This window comes from Marmota monax, unplaced genomic scaffold (genome assembly GCF_021218885.2).
Source record: "Marmota monax isolate L192 unplaced genomic scaffold, Marmota_monax_Labrador192_F-V1.1 WCK01_AAM20220418_F8-fsc00047, whole genome shotgun sequence".
Classification (NCBI taxonomy): domain Eukaryota; kingdom Metazoa; phylum Chordata; class Mammalia; order Rodentia; family Sciuridae; genus Marmota; species Marmota monax.
In genome coordinates this window covers 13,428,411-13,443,644 of record NW_026692072.1, presented here as the reverse complement: position 1 = coordinate 13,443,644, position 15,234 = coordinate 13,428,411, and the positions used below count along the sequence as shown (strand labels likewise).

The 15,234-nt window shown below is 39.1% G+C and overlaps 1 protein-coding gene across 1 annotated transcript; it reads right to left on the bottom strand.

Annotated features, from left to right (window-relative positions):
* Positions 1-2,728: 2,728 nt before the first annotated feature.
* Positions 2,729-14,193, bottom strand: LOC131424742 (uncharacterized). The gene is made up of 3 exons (XM_058584038.1): positions 13,673-14,193; positions 4,116-9,163; positions 2,729-3,588 (listed from the first exon to the last, which is right to left on the bottom strand). Exon 2 carries the CDS (start codon positions 8,719-8,721, stop codon positions 4,159-4,161), a length of 4,563 nt encoding a protein of 1,520 aa, XP_058440021.1. The 5' UTR covers positions 8,722-9,163; positions 13,673-14,193; the 3' UTR covers positions 2,729-3,588; positions 4,116-4,158.
* Positions 14,194-15,234: the final 1,041 nt, after the last annotated feature.

Genomic DNA, 15,234 nt, shown 5'->3' with positions numbered 1-15,234 from the left:
TTTATAAGTGCTATATATATATTCATTCATTCATTCAGTTTTCACAGCAAACCTGTAAAGTGGTTCTAACAAGTAGAACCACTTGTTAAGGCCCTTTCTTAACTTCAAGGAAGTAGATACACAGAAAAGTGAATTAACTTGCCTAGGGTTTCTTAGCAGTGATTCCAGTCTTCCCAATCCCAGATCCTGTGCTTCTTACCCAATACCATACACCACTAGCAGGAACATGATATAATCATAGAATACATAGTCAAGATTGAAGATCAATTAACTATGGACTTCTGTTAGAAGTCATAGGTGTATTTATCAGCCTAACACAAACATACCTTTTATCTGAGTTTGAACTCCTTCCATTTTGGACTCATTTGAGAAATGAAGGTAAATATACCAAAGCTCCCTGAGACATCACTCAGAGATCAGGGGAGAACTGTGTAAGACCAGTGTTTCCAGGCCTCATCCACAGAGGAGAAGTACCTGAAAGCCCTCCTTTTTGAAAACTTACTTTTCCTTGGCTGTCACCTTTGGGTTGGTTTTTTTTTTTCTTTGTTTTGCTTTGTTTTTGTGTTTATTCCTCTCTCCTAATTCCACACACACTTTCCCAGCACATTTCCCAATTAGCTGTTAAGAAATACCTCTCTTTCCTCCACAATACTGCCTCGCCTAGGAGCTTGGAAGGCAAAGATAATCAGCGCAGTCCAGCACAAATCAGCAATGGAGCCTGTAGGCGGTGCCTCAGGTAATCTGCTGGTCTTTGGGCCACCACATAATGATAGAATACAAAGAACGGCAACAGAGAGCTTGATGTGCTAAAGTTCTTGTCCTCAGGGTGAAGTCATGAAGCCTCTACCCGAGTGACAGCCTCCCGCTTGGCAACCCCCAAATGGTACTTCACAGAATCCCAAAATTGTAAAGCACTTTAAAATTCACCAAATTACATGTTGTGTCTATTTTACCATAATAAATATTATCAGTTTAGTTCATCCTTCCCCCCAAATATCAACTAACCTAACCACCTCATTTTACGAGTGAACTCTTTACAGCTCTAAGAAAAAAAATAAAGTTGCCCAATATCCCGCAGCTATTCAAAAACTGTGTACCTCACTCCTAATCACGTCACCTACCTTCAGGTCAGTGGAGCTAGTGGGGCTTTGTTCTGCCTCAGAACAAGGGATTGGACAGTGGATTTCAAATACACTCAGCGTGAAGTAAGCCACCTGGATGGAACAGACTATGACTTGGGGATCTATTCTGGTTTGGGAAAACGGGGATGGGAAGGAACATTGGATCCTTCCCTGAAAACCCTGGTTCTTGAGCAGATCATTACCATTCTATCAGATTTCTCTTTGAAGCCCCTCAGTGCACAAAGGCAGATCACACTCAGCTAAGCCACTGTGAGAGTAGTGATGAAAGAGTATAGAAAATACTACCTAACTCCTTCCCTTCACAGATGAGGCAGCAAAGACGGTGCCAGGGTAAGTGGCTTCTGTAAACCACAGTCTAGTTATTTCCCAGGTTACTAACTCAGAAATCAGTGCTCTTTTAACAACATTAGGCTGTCTTCTGAAAGTACTAGGAGGTGGTGCTGCAGATCAAGGATAGGATTCATCCCCAAGGACAAGCCATCAATGGTGTTGGGAGCTTTGACAAAAAACAGAGTAGATGATGCCTGAGATAAATTACAAAGAAAGGAAAACTCAGGGGATCTGTATCAGGGTTAATATTTGGATTTATAAATTTTAAGGAATAAACAAAAGCCATAGGAAGAGCAAATCAGAGATTATAAGATCCTGTATTGATGCAGAACTCCCGCCACCCACTTAGAGTCCAAGGATTGTGTTTAAATGTGAGATCTTTAAAATATTTATAATTAAGGCAAATACTATCATCAGGGGAACAACTTCCCTATGGAATTTCTTTTGTCTAGGATAAAACTTTGCTGAATAAATTATGACTTGAGGAAAGTTTCAAAATCTATTTCATTTACTGTAATGACACGTCCGTAAGGTTTTGTTCCCAATAATGAAGACAGAAAAAAGGGAGAAAGTTGTCAGTAAAACATAAAGATAGCTTCTGGCCCAGACTGGCTTTCTAAAGAAAGAAAAGGAAGACCCCAGCTCTGGCTGAGTCATTGGTTAACCATCCACCTGTAGCCATGCCATTTCACCACCACCCCTTACTCCTCACACTCCTCTGCTTCCTGTTCTGTACACAATGGCAGAATTCGTCAGGATTATCTTCATTATGCCTTCTAGTTCTCACCCTTACGTATTCAGGTATCAGATTATTATCTGAAATCATTTAGTCTCTCCATGCCTCTGTCTTTCTTGTCAGTGGTCACAATCATGGAATACGGTGACAATGTCCCCTGAAAGAGATGACTCCTGTCCATTCACTCACAAATTCACTCACTCATCAAACAGTATTGAGTTCAATGAAGCAAAAAACACTGCTCTGGGTATTTAAGATCTGTCAATGAAAAACACGTCTCTGGGCCTCTGAAGGTTACGACCTTTGCATCCCCTCTAGGACATAAAGGAGAGAGAGACAATAAACATACAACTGGATAGCAACTCAGATAGGAACGAGTCCTGTAGAAAAAATAAAACACATGAAAGACGACAGTGTCACGAGCAGCTTCTCAGCCTTGTCTGGTTACCAGGAGTTCCCTTCCGGATATCTGCACTGGACCCCGGACCGCGACGTACGCGAACACCAAGCACGAACTCGATTGCCTTTTGAAATGCTGGTTTATTCGCACACCACACAAAGCAATACACGAGGTGGCTGGCTCACACTGCACGATCTTACTCTCAGGCGATGAGAGTTGATTGTGAGCAAATACATGGAGTTTCCCTCGCGCTTATATACTCTATATGTTTACAACAAACTTGTTTGTGTCTAACTTATCTAACATAAGCACACTACCTAGTTACATCATCAACTTATCTAACATGGGCATACTATCTAGTCATCCTATAGCCAAAAACATGTTTACAACTAAAAAGTCACTTAGTCACTGCAAAGTCCAAAACAAGTCCAAAACAAGTCCTTTTGCTGATTCATGTTGTTTGTTCATCCTTGATGTTTACTCCTGTCATTCCACCCCCTTGATACGGAGGCGCCGATGTTACTGATGGTGCCGATGTATCAAAGCGACAAGTACGGTCCCCTGTCTTAGGTCGTCCATTCGGAAGTTGCCCGTCCTCGGGGAAACGTATGGGCTGTCGCGGCCCTGCAAACCAATCTTCAGATTGGAAGATGCAATCCACGGCATCCATGCAGCCACCGACCACACAGGAGTGCAGAAAAGGCTGAAGCATAGCACGAAACTCACAGCAGAAGGGAGCTTTCACTCTTGGAACGAAAAGTTGTTTCAATCGTAAATAAATGTCCAAATCCAAATCCTTTACTAGATCCAAATCTATCACCAAATTGTGAACTATCATAAATGGATAATTAACATCTTTTTCAGAGAACATCGGAATTGGAGTCATCCGGTCCTTCCTGAATAATAGGTCGTTCCTCAGCTTGCGTCCTAATATCCGTTTGATGATTATCTGGTCCACAGACATAGTTCCTCAAGAAATTCTACAATATTAACCAATCTTAGGTAAGTGTTGATGACAATCCACATAAGTCCATAATTTAATAAAGTAAGGCTTACAAATGTTTCTTAAACATATGTCAAATAAAGATCTAGGAACATATGTATTCCTTTGTCTGCATTGCGAATTGATTCTACACAATACAGCATCACCAAATAATAATGATCTATTATAGTTAAGTGAAATAAGTCCATTAACATAAAAAGCACCTGCATTAGAATGTAAGGTTACTAAATCATGATCAGACTTCATCACTTCAGTGAACAATCCAAATAAAGTCTTAACACACAAATGTATATTATATCTACAATAAACATCACAATGCAAATTATTATCAGAAATACAATTCCAAACATGATTCAAAAACATACACAAAGAGGGCACTTGGCCTTCCAAGGTCCTATCCAGTGGACACCATGGTCCACTGCGTAAGGTTACTAGTCTACATAAAAGAGAAAAACGTTCCTGCCCAAACAGTGTATATGCACTATATAAAAACCATGTATTTACATGAAATTCGATGCAAAGATGACAATTTGCATAGTGCAACTGTTCAGAATAATTCCTCAATCTTTCCGTCCTTCTCCTTCTTGAATTTGATTTTCTTAGTGCCTTTCGCTTCATGGTCCCTGTAATGTTGAAGTTTATTCATTTTAATGTAAGTTTTCTTTCCTGCAGACTTATTGATCTTTAAACAAACCTTAATACATAATACAAATAATACAAAACAACATACATATAGCAATCCTTCCTTAAGCCAATGGAAAGGGTTCCATCTCATAATGCAACTAACATCTGCATGAACCAATTTTCTAAAGAAACCTACAAAACTACAATCATAAGTATACTGAAAGTCACGCGGAATCAAGTATCCGGAATCAACCAACATTTTAACTTTATGAGTTTCTCCTGAGAATCTTTGGAGAAGTTCAGTAGTTTGATTATGTACTGTCTCAATTTCCTTTCCCAATGAAGCATAAATGGACTTAGCTGCCTCCGTCGCCTTCATCATATGTTTATATTCTTCCGACAGAGGTGGCTGGGGCACAAAAGTATGTAACCCAAAAGTATGATTAGACAAATAAACCACCTGAGTCAGGACTCGTACATTTCTCGTGTTAGTAAAATTCAAACTCCTAAACAGATGTTTCTGAACGGTCAAATTCATATGTTCCATCATCATGACATTAGTATGTATATGGCAACCAGCATTCAGACTCAAAGAATCACTATAAGAAATGTTTTGCCATCGTTGAACCATGTACGGTTCAGGATAACAAGACAACATATTAAAATTCCCAAGATCTAACAAAGTAGCCTGAGGCATAGATATAGTTATATCAGAAGTCCTAGGTTCATCTGAGAAAAGATCATAGGCTATAACAGTTGTTTTACCTATCGCATAAGTGGCTTCACTAGGCACATAATATGACATATTGTTCCATTTCAACCAATAAAACTTATCAAATGGTATTATCCAATCTTTACCAATTTTCTTTGGTATAGCCTTAGTTGGATATCCTATTACAACCTTAGATGTCGACATTTGCCATAAATTAATCATGCAAACACCAGTTTCACACCAAGAGTCCTTTGTAGGATCTAATATGGTTATAGCTGATGCAGTTTCCATGCCTATGCCAGTTCTAAATAACAGTCTTATTTCTTCTAATCCCGCGGTGATCATTGCCTGCAGATGTTCACACTCCTGAGTTGCCTCCAATTGTTTCATGCGTACATTCCACGATGCATCCATAGTCTCGATCACCTTACTTAATGAATCAACATGATGTTTCAAAAGTTCCTGTTCTGCAGAAAGTCTTTCCATAAGCAAGGACGCGGAGTGCAGATTTTTAGATAATTGTGAGATAACAAAGTTCTGTTTATTCTGAAGTCCACGCAGAGCTGAAATTTCCACTCGAAGTTCCTCCGTCATTGCTCCAGCGATTGCTGCCCCCAAAGCTGCTCCGGCCAGGAAAGCGCCAATCGCTGCGAACTGCAAAGGTCTCCGTCCTGCTGCATTTCTTTGAACTGAATAAAACAAATCTGGCAACACAGTAGACTCAAAAGAAGGACATACAGTTTCACCTTTCAACAAATCACTAACAGACAATCGTAACACAATTGGCTGTACTTGTGGTTGTATCAAAAATCTAACTGGCTGATGTAGTAAAGGTAAAAATCCTGGAGCCTCTAAAGTCTTCATAAAATTACCGTCCTTTTCCTTGCGTGGGAAGAGGACCGCTCTTGGGAAATGGGCAGTAACCCATCCCTTGGTTTCATTAAATCCTCCTCTATCAATTAAGCAAGGATTCAAAGAGGTCGGTTCCATGTAGCATTTCTGCATATCCATCTTTGTACTATATATAATATGATTACCTGCATGTGCATCAAACACATCAGTATTATTATGTAAAACATCATGTGTTACAATATCATAAAGATTCCATTCATTTTCACTTCCTGGTAATAACATATACCAGTAATAAGGTAATTTTCCTGGATATATTTTACTAGGCCAAGTAGAGAAATCCATTCCTTGTGTCAACCACCATTTCAGAGTTCTTCTATCTGCTACATCCACATGGTATCTAATTATAGTATCCCAGAGCTGTGCTCTAGGGCACCCAGTCTTCAATGACCAGTAGTCATCAGCATTTACCAGGTAAGTTTCTGTTTTGTAATTCACTAAAGTAACTTCATCCAAATCTGGTGGTACAAATGCAAGAGAATATACTGTTGGATGTAAAGTATAATCCCTCGTTTGTTTTTCCTCATTGCCTAATACAACATTACCACCTTCATAATGTTTGGAAACATTTCCAGTTATATTTACATCAAGAGGAATATCATAGTACGTGGAATCATTATGCATAATAGACCTATGAATACCAATCACATATTGCCATGAATGTGGAAACCATCTGCAAATAGATCTTTCCATAGCTAAACTAACATTTTTAGTGTCCACATAATTAGAATCAACTCCCATCGGGATTGACATATTATGGACATTCACTCTGATTTTGTCATCACTCAAATTAAACACGGGAATCAAAGTCCCAAAGAAATTATCATAAAACTTAAAGGTACAGTCTTCGCATTTATAATAAGGCCACTTTGAAGATTCTCCTTTGGATCCATTATAAGTATAATCTACCTGCAGAAATGTAACATTATAAAAGTGTTTTTCCAAAATATCCTTAGGTGTGACAACCAATACAGGTTGCCAGGACTGATTATCAAACCTATGCCACGTATTATTCACCTCAAGATGCATATGAGAGGCATTCAAATATACAGCATGAAGAGGATTCTGTACACAATTTTGTCTGCTAAAATTATAACACCATGTCCAATTAAATATATTATAATATTGTGTGTAGTTTTTCCACACTGTCTGGTTAACAATGTATTTGTCCACGGTGAATTTATACTCATGTAACCCTGGACTATGCACTCTCTGTCCCAATTTCGGGCCATCCACAATCTCTGAGAGGTCCCATTCATTGTTGGCATTTTTAAAGACATACCTCCTTGTTTTGTTTTCAAATAATAGCCATCCAGAGTGATTAAACATTCCAAATTCAGGATGTAATACCCCAGTCGTCCTGTAAACTGGACCCAGCCTACAGGCCTGTGTGTGAATCTTATAAGTTACAGATGAATAATTACCAATTTTATAATAATATCTATATTGGCACCACTTAAGGAAGGTTGAATCAACAGGGAAGCAAACTCTACCAATAAATGCTTGTCCCTGTGTTCGGTTAAGCATATCTCCAAAAATGCTACGGATACAAACATACCCGATTTTATCCTTTATTTTAGGAGGCGTGGCCACGGGTTTAACCAAGTTATGGGTAAATGGCTGTGGTAAAGGGTCGGTCAACACAACAGGTGATCGCCAAGTGGCGGTACCTAAGGTATTGACTTTCCACCAATTATCTATAGTAAGATAAGATTGGTTCCGTATTTCTAAGGATCTATCAGGATTCTGTAGAATCTCGAACTTTCCATATATAGGTAAATTAGGAAAATCCGCTACACAAGATACATAATGGGTATAATTCAAATGAGTTCTGCTTTGCACATCTTCAATATATATAGACATATTCCTTTGTTTAGTGCTCATGGAATCTAGATACTGCTGTAACTCTTTTGGACACCATGTCCCGTAGGGTTCAACTAAAACTTGCGGCCATCTAGGCAATGGCCTAGCTCCTTGTAAATGTCTAGGCAATCCTTTCCACTCATCCAACATTTTCTTAGAATCATTATATGGCAACAAATTTATCCCCAACGTAGTTGTTCGTGGGGTTGTAGTTGTAAATTCATCAGAACCTTCTTCCTCTCCATCATCATATGAAGAATAGTCATATTCTTCATATTCATAATCGAATAAATTATAATCATTCTGTTTGTTGGACACCCAAACCTGAAAAGGCAGTGATGCAACATCCTTTTCTGCTGCTTCTATACATGTAAAGTCATTCTCTTCTGTAGACTCCTCAAAAGTATATACAGTAAGGTTTGGATTATTAAGCACTGCTGCTGTAGCATTATAGCTCTTAACTAAAGGTTTGCCTCCAAGTTTCCTATAATAATACACAAAATGTGGCTTATAAGACCACATATCCATAATCCCAGGTACCAGGTGACATCGGAGGGGGTTAGTTTCATATTTATTAGAATATCCTCCATCCGCACTAGATCTAAACATTGGGCTATATACCCCAACTGTATTGATGTCCCAAAAATGGTCACACCCCTTAGGTGCGGAGTATTTGTTATAATGGTGGCAAAATGCATAATTATGATAAAACAAGTATCTAATAGCAGTAAAATTTTGTAGGAATTTGTTACTTCTCCAATATTGTGGTATTACTGCACAAGAATTATTACACTCTTGAAGTGAATGAGTGAAATTAATATAATTGAAGATCCAATCTTTGTAAGAATGCTTGGTCAGGTTAATGTTCCTGATACCAAAATAATATGGAGTTGTAGTAGTAAAAGTAGTGGGAGTTGTAGTTTGATTTCCCATTACTGAATAGAACTGCAGGGCTATCAAAAGTAGCAAAAATAGCAAAAGTAACAAAGTCCTAGGTGCCATTACCAGAAACACAGTGTATAATTAAGTACATAACAGGGTAGCAACTCCCGTGCCAACAATTTATGATTCACGTTAATAAAACAAGTAGAACCATTCAAAAGAGCTGTCTGCCATTCGTTACAATAAAAATATCCACCCAAAAACAAGCAAGAATATACAATCAGGATAATAAAGCATATGTTAAACCAAACACACAAACGTTTACCTAGTGACAACATCTTGGCTTTTTACTAATCTGAGGTCCCCTTTTCCAGTTGATACCCATAGGGTATTTCCTTGTCCGTGTGATACAATCTCACCTTTAATCACAGAGTTATCTTTTCTGTTACGTATCCACACCTTATATGGTCTTATATTATCTGGTTTTGGGTCCCCGTCTGCCTGCACATCGATGTCCTTTTGGAATGTTTCCTCAAAGGGTGATCTCCTGTGCAGTCTTTGCCTAGAATTAAGTTCAAAAACTGCAATCAGTATTGCCTTGTCAAACGGCACATCTTGTCCTATCTGCCACAATTTAGTCTTTAATAATCCATTGAACCTTTCAATATTTCCTGCTGCTTGTGGATTATAGGCCAAATGAAAATCCCAATTAATTCCTAAAACGTCAGCTAATTTCTGAACATTTCTACCAGTAAAATGAGAACCCTGATCGGAAGTCACATTCCAAGGACATCCATATGCTGCACACCAGCTCCAAATAGTTTTCATAGTAGAGCTTTGATCTGCATGTCTACTTGCACATGCATGTCCCAATCCGGTACTACAATCTACCATAGTACACACATATTTTCCATTCTGCAAAGGACCAATATAATCAATTTGTACCTTCTCATTAAATCCTCTAGGGGATGGTCTATTGTGGGGTGGATCTCTCCGGAAACGTTGCACCGAGGATGCACATAGTTCACATCCAGATATCGCACGCTTACATGCTCCCCAGGTAACTTTTATATTTCTGCCCTGAAACCACTGGAACATTCCATGTGTTCCAATATGTCCTAATTCCTTATGCAATTGTCGGATCTCATCCTCCGAAATATCAGCATTCAATTCAGGAAGTTTTATATGCCAATTTGGGTCACGTTTCAACCGAATCTTTGTATCTGTTTTATCTAATATTTTCCAAGGGGCCTTATTCACCAATTTTAGCCCTTCGGAATCAAATTTACTCAATTTGTCTGCCACATCATTAAATTTAGATATTTCATCTGTACGTCCTGTGTGAGCATCAACGTGCGCTATCTTTACATGTATAGGTGCCTCCGCAAGAAATTTCCAAATATGTATTCCCCATACATCTTTTCCATTAATTTTATAATCAGATTCCTTCCACTTTGCAGACCATATGGCAATACCATTACAAACTGCCCATGAGTCCGAAAAAACGTGTATATACTTTTTCTTTTCATGGATAGATTGTTCAACGGCCAATTTTACTGCACAGAGTTCTGCTAACTGTGCTGAGGCATCCGAGCCTTCCTTCACTAAGATCTTATTATCACTTGGTCGATATGCCACAGCTTTCCATTTAGTGATATTTCCTACTACTTTACTTGATCCATCTGTGAACCATGCATTTTTATGAGAAGCAACTGCCCCCCATCTTCCAATAGGTTGTGTCTTTGGTTGTTTAACCTCTACCGGTACTTCTACCATAGGCTGAGCAAAAACTAATTCTGATAACCTTAATGTCTTATTATTCCCTGACACTGTTGCATCATTAATTATAGTTAACAAATACCATTTCCATTTCAACACTTTTTGTTCCATGGGTAAACCTCTAAAATCTTCCTCCTTAGTTCGTACCCAATCCAAAATTGGTATCTGAGTTCTTAATGTAACTACTCTATTAGTTAAAACAAAACCTAGACTCTGTACCGCCGTATAAGCTGTCCACACTGTTTTTTCAAAGAAAGAGTACTTGTTTTCGGAAAAAGGAAATCTTTTGGAGTAAAACCCAACTGGTTTAGTCTGACTATTACTTTTAGTATATATGCCCCAATTTCCAAAGTCATTGGCATATATTATATCAATTATAATTTCTTCACCAGGTTGAGGTACATACAATTGGGTATATGTCTGAACATATTCCTTAGCTAATTCTAATGACTTTTTCTGTTCCGGTCCCCATACAAAGTCCGCAGCTTTCCTGCATACCCTGTGTATTGGAGCCAGAATCATTTGCAAATATGGAATATGTAATCTCCAATATCCCAAAATGCCCATCACCTGCTGAGCCTCTGTCTTGGTTTTTGGTGACTGTAAAGCCAAAATCTTATTTATCACTGCATCCGGAACCTTAGGTCCTTCTGTAGTCCACACCACCCCCAGATACTTAACTGACGTGGCTGGACCCTGAATTTTATCAGGATTAATGGACCATCCTTTTGACTTCAATAATGTAACTACCTCGTCCTTTACCTTATTTAACTCGGTCATATCTTTCCCAGCAATTAATATATCATCTACATATGACCATAACTTAGTAGTTCCTTTATCTTGAAAATCCTTTAACGTTTCTTGTAAAGTTACATGTGCTATAATTGGGCTATTTTTATATCCTTGTGGTAACCTCTTAAACCTATATTGTACTGACTCCCAAGTGAATGTAGTCAATTCTCTACTCTTAATATCTAATGGGATAGCGAAAAACATATCACTCAAATCTATAGCACAAAAACAAGTAGGTGAAAAATTTCTAATTTGAGCATAAATGGACTCTACATCTGGGAGAGTACCTGGCATAGAGGGGGTTACTTTATTTATATTCCTATAGTCTACCGTCAATCTCCACTTGCCATTAGGTTTCATAACAGGCCATACTGGACTGTTATATTTAAATGATGATGCCTTTTCTATTATATCTTTTTCCAACATTTCCTTTATTGTGGTGCTAATCTCTTCATGTCCTCCTTTAATAGGATACTGTTTAGTAAATACTGGTGGAGTATGGGGCAATTTTACTGGATCAATCTTTACTTGACTTAAAATTTTTGTTTCAAAACACTTCAATCTCTTCAAAGGTAACCATTCACCATATAATAACCTGAGTTCCTGAATTCCTAATACTCCATGTGGAACTTTGCCTACCAATACTTGTATTGTATAATCCAAATCATATATTTTAAATGTTACCCATTCTTTTCTCATTTCTGCACTATGTCCAGATACTCCTTGTACTATAACTTTTTCCTTAGCTGGTTTATTATTTACAAAATCATCTCTGACTATTGTTACCTCGCTTCCCGTATCTATCAGGAAGGAGTCTGTATATTCTTGATTATCAACTATAAATTTTAATTGTATGAACGGCCGGGTGTCTGGCCGTTTTGCCATCTGGGTGTTCCAAACCTCTGCATTGTTAAACCAAACCTTCTTCTTTGGCCCTGCACCTGACTTCCTCGCGGTACCGGCCTTTGTGGGTTCATTCTCCTTCCTATCTGTCTGTTGTTTACAGCAACATTTCCTTGTGTCCAGGCTTGTCCTGGTCGCACCTTTCTCCAGTCTTTGCCATTTCCCAACATATTTCTGTTTCTTGGGAGGCTCCGCTGGCCAGGCGGGCCTCCCAAACGGAAGTTTTTTGTCTGGTAACATTTAATATTTCCGTTACCATTTGTTGGAAAACAGACTGGGTTTCGGGCTTTAGCTTGAAATGTCATTGCAGCTTGAAATGACATTTTGTGCTCTTGTTGTAATTCTCGATGTTGCTTTAAGAACTCAACTACATCCCATAGGGTGTTGGCTCCAGCTAGCATGGTTGCCAACATCATTCTATGCTGTTCTGGTGCCCCTTTTATAATTATTCTCCTAAGCGCGGCTGTTAAGTGAGCACTTAAAGGGGATCCTTGAAACTGATTATAAATTTTGCTAAAAATAGCTAACTTCTTTACTATCTTAATCCCTTCACTGGGATTCTTCCACTGTACCTGGCCTTCAAAGGCACCCCAATCTATATGTGGGATGGCCTCTGCCCAGGCTATTGCAATCCAATCCCAAAGTGTGCGTACCCTGTCAGGTTCCTCTTGTATAATCTTTGCTAAAGTGTCCGCAACACTCGGATTGTCTATCTGGATATTAACCACCTGCATCTCCTTGCCTGCGAGTCTTATAGACTCGCCTCCCTTACTATGAATTGTAAACAAAAAGTCTCCGTCGGTCTGACCTTTCTGTGAAAAATCTTGCCTTAACTGAACCATTTCAGGTCTAGTTAAGTCCCTAGTTTCAATAACTTGTTCCAACCCATCTGGGCGTCCCCGTCCGGGTGTGGATGTTTTAATTACTGAAACTGGCATGCTGGCCTTATCAGGAGCTTCCAGCTGGTTCAATATATCTTTCAAAAATGGGTTATTACTTCCATTTTTAAGGGCTTCTTTTACTAACCTTTTGCCTCTTAGCCTGTCATCATCTATATCATCTATAATTTTACATAATATTCCCGGGATTTCTTTCTTGTCAGCCCGTTCCATTATGGGCTTGACGGTCTGAGGATTACTTAATGTTACCTCAACTGTGGTTCCTTTCTGGAACTCAGGCATCTTTGCCTGAACAATTCTTTCAATACCTCGCCATGGCGATTGAGATTTTAATTCCTTTTGCTCGAGCTTTAGTTCTCCTATTCTACATTTCTGCCTAAATCTTTTTATTACTTCCTTGAAGCCCATGTTGCTATTTTTAAGAGGATCCTCAGTTTAGCTATATGAATTTTCCAAGCAATAAACCCGTTTGTTTCTATCTTATAAGGTATCTGACTTATTCCCTGATGCCAGCTATATAGTGCCCAATTTTCTATCCTTTCCTTAAGCCACCCCATGCACAGGGACCACCGTCCTCCTAAGGATTTTGGTGGGGGCACTCCCCTTTCATTCCACCTTCAGCCTAGACGCCGGACGATCACGGTCATTCTAGGTTTTCAGTAGAAGAAATTGTGCATTGCCATGTGGGTTATATTTACCTGCTCCGGAGCTCTTCTTCCGTATCCTGCCGACTACGCCAACTGTCACGAGCAGCTTCTCAGCCTTGTCTGGTTACCAGGAGTTCCCTTCCGGATATCTGCACTGGACCCCGGACCGCGACGTACGCGAACACCAAGCACGAACTCGATTGCCTTTTGAAATGCTGGTTTATTCGCACACCACACAAAGCAATACACGAGGTGGCTGGCTCACACTGCACGATCTTACTCTCAGGCGATGAGAGTTGATTGTGAGCAAATACATGGAGTTTCCCTCGCGCTTATATACTCTATATGTTTACAACAAACTTGTTTGTGTCTAACTTATCTAACATAAGCACACTACCTAGTTACATCATCAACTTATCTAACATGGGCATACTATCTAGTCATCCTATAGCCAAAAACATGTTTACAACTAAAAAGTCACTTAGTCACTGCAAAGTCCAAAACAAGTCCAAAACAAGTCCTTTTGCTGATTCATGTTGTTTGTTCATCCTTGATGTTTACTCCTGTCAGACAGGAAATGCTAGAGGGTATTATTTTATATAACAAAGTAAGAAAAGGCCATCTGATGCCAGGATTTCTGCCTACTATCTTAAAAGGAATGAAACCAGTTAGGAGACATCACAATACTCAAGTCAAGAGATGACTGTGACCTGGACAAAATCCAGGTGACAATGGAGATTTTAGGAAATGGTTGGATTCTGGGCATATTTGAAGGCACAACTTGCAAGCTTTGCTCCTGATTTGAATGAGAGAATAGGAAGAAAGAAGAAAATCAAGGCTACTTCTGAAGTATCAGACTTGGTCGGTCAGACCTATGTTCCTATTGCCTGAGATGGGAATTGCTGGGGGAAGGCAAGGGAGCTAGAAAGATCAGAAGTTCCCTTTGGCTCAAGTCAAAGTGGATCAAGGACCTAGGTATTAGACCAGAAGCCCCACACACACTGGAAGAAAGTAAGCTCAACACTCCAACATGTCAGCTTAGGAACCAACTTCCTCAACAGAACTTCTAAGAAGCAAAAATCAAGAATTAACAAATGGGATGGTGTCAAACTAAACAGCTTCTTTACAGCAAAGAAAACAATCAAGAGTGTAAAGAGAGAGCCTACAGAATGGGGGAAAATCTTTGCCACCTGCACCTCACATACGGTATTAATCTCCAAGATATATAAACAACTTTAGAAACTTAACACCAAAACCACAGATTACCCAATCAATAAATAGGCAAAGGAACTGAACAGGCACTTCACACAAAAAGAAAATGAATGGTCAACAAATATGTGAAAAAAATATTCAACTTCTCTAGCAATTAGAGAAATGCAAATTAAAACTACCCTGAGAGTCCATCTCATTCCAATCAGAATGGCAATTACCAAGAATACAAGTAATGACAAATGTTGGTGACAATGTGGGGAAAAGGGTACACTCACACATTGCTGGTAGGACTGCAGATTGGTGCAGCCATTCTGGAAACCAGTATGGAGATTCCTCAAAAAACTAGGAATGGAACCACAGTTTGACCCAATTATTTCACTTCTCAGTGTATACCCAAAGGA

What these genes read in the sequence shown, in the direction of transcription:
- LOC131424742 (XM_058584038.1), bottom strand. Translation starts at nt 8,721, where the DNA reads ATGGCACCTAGGACTTTGTTACTTTTGCTATTTTTGCTACTTTTGATA.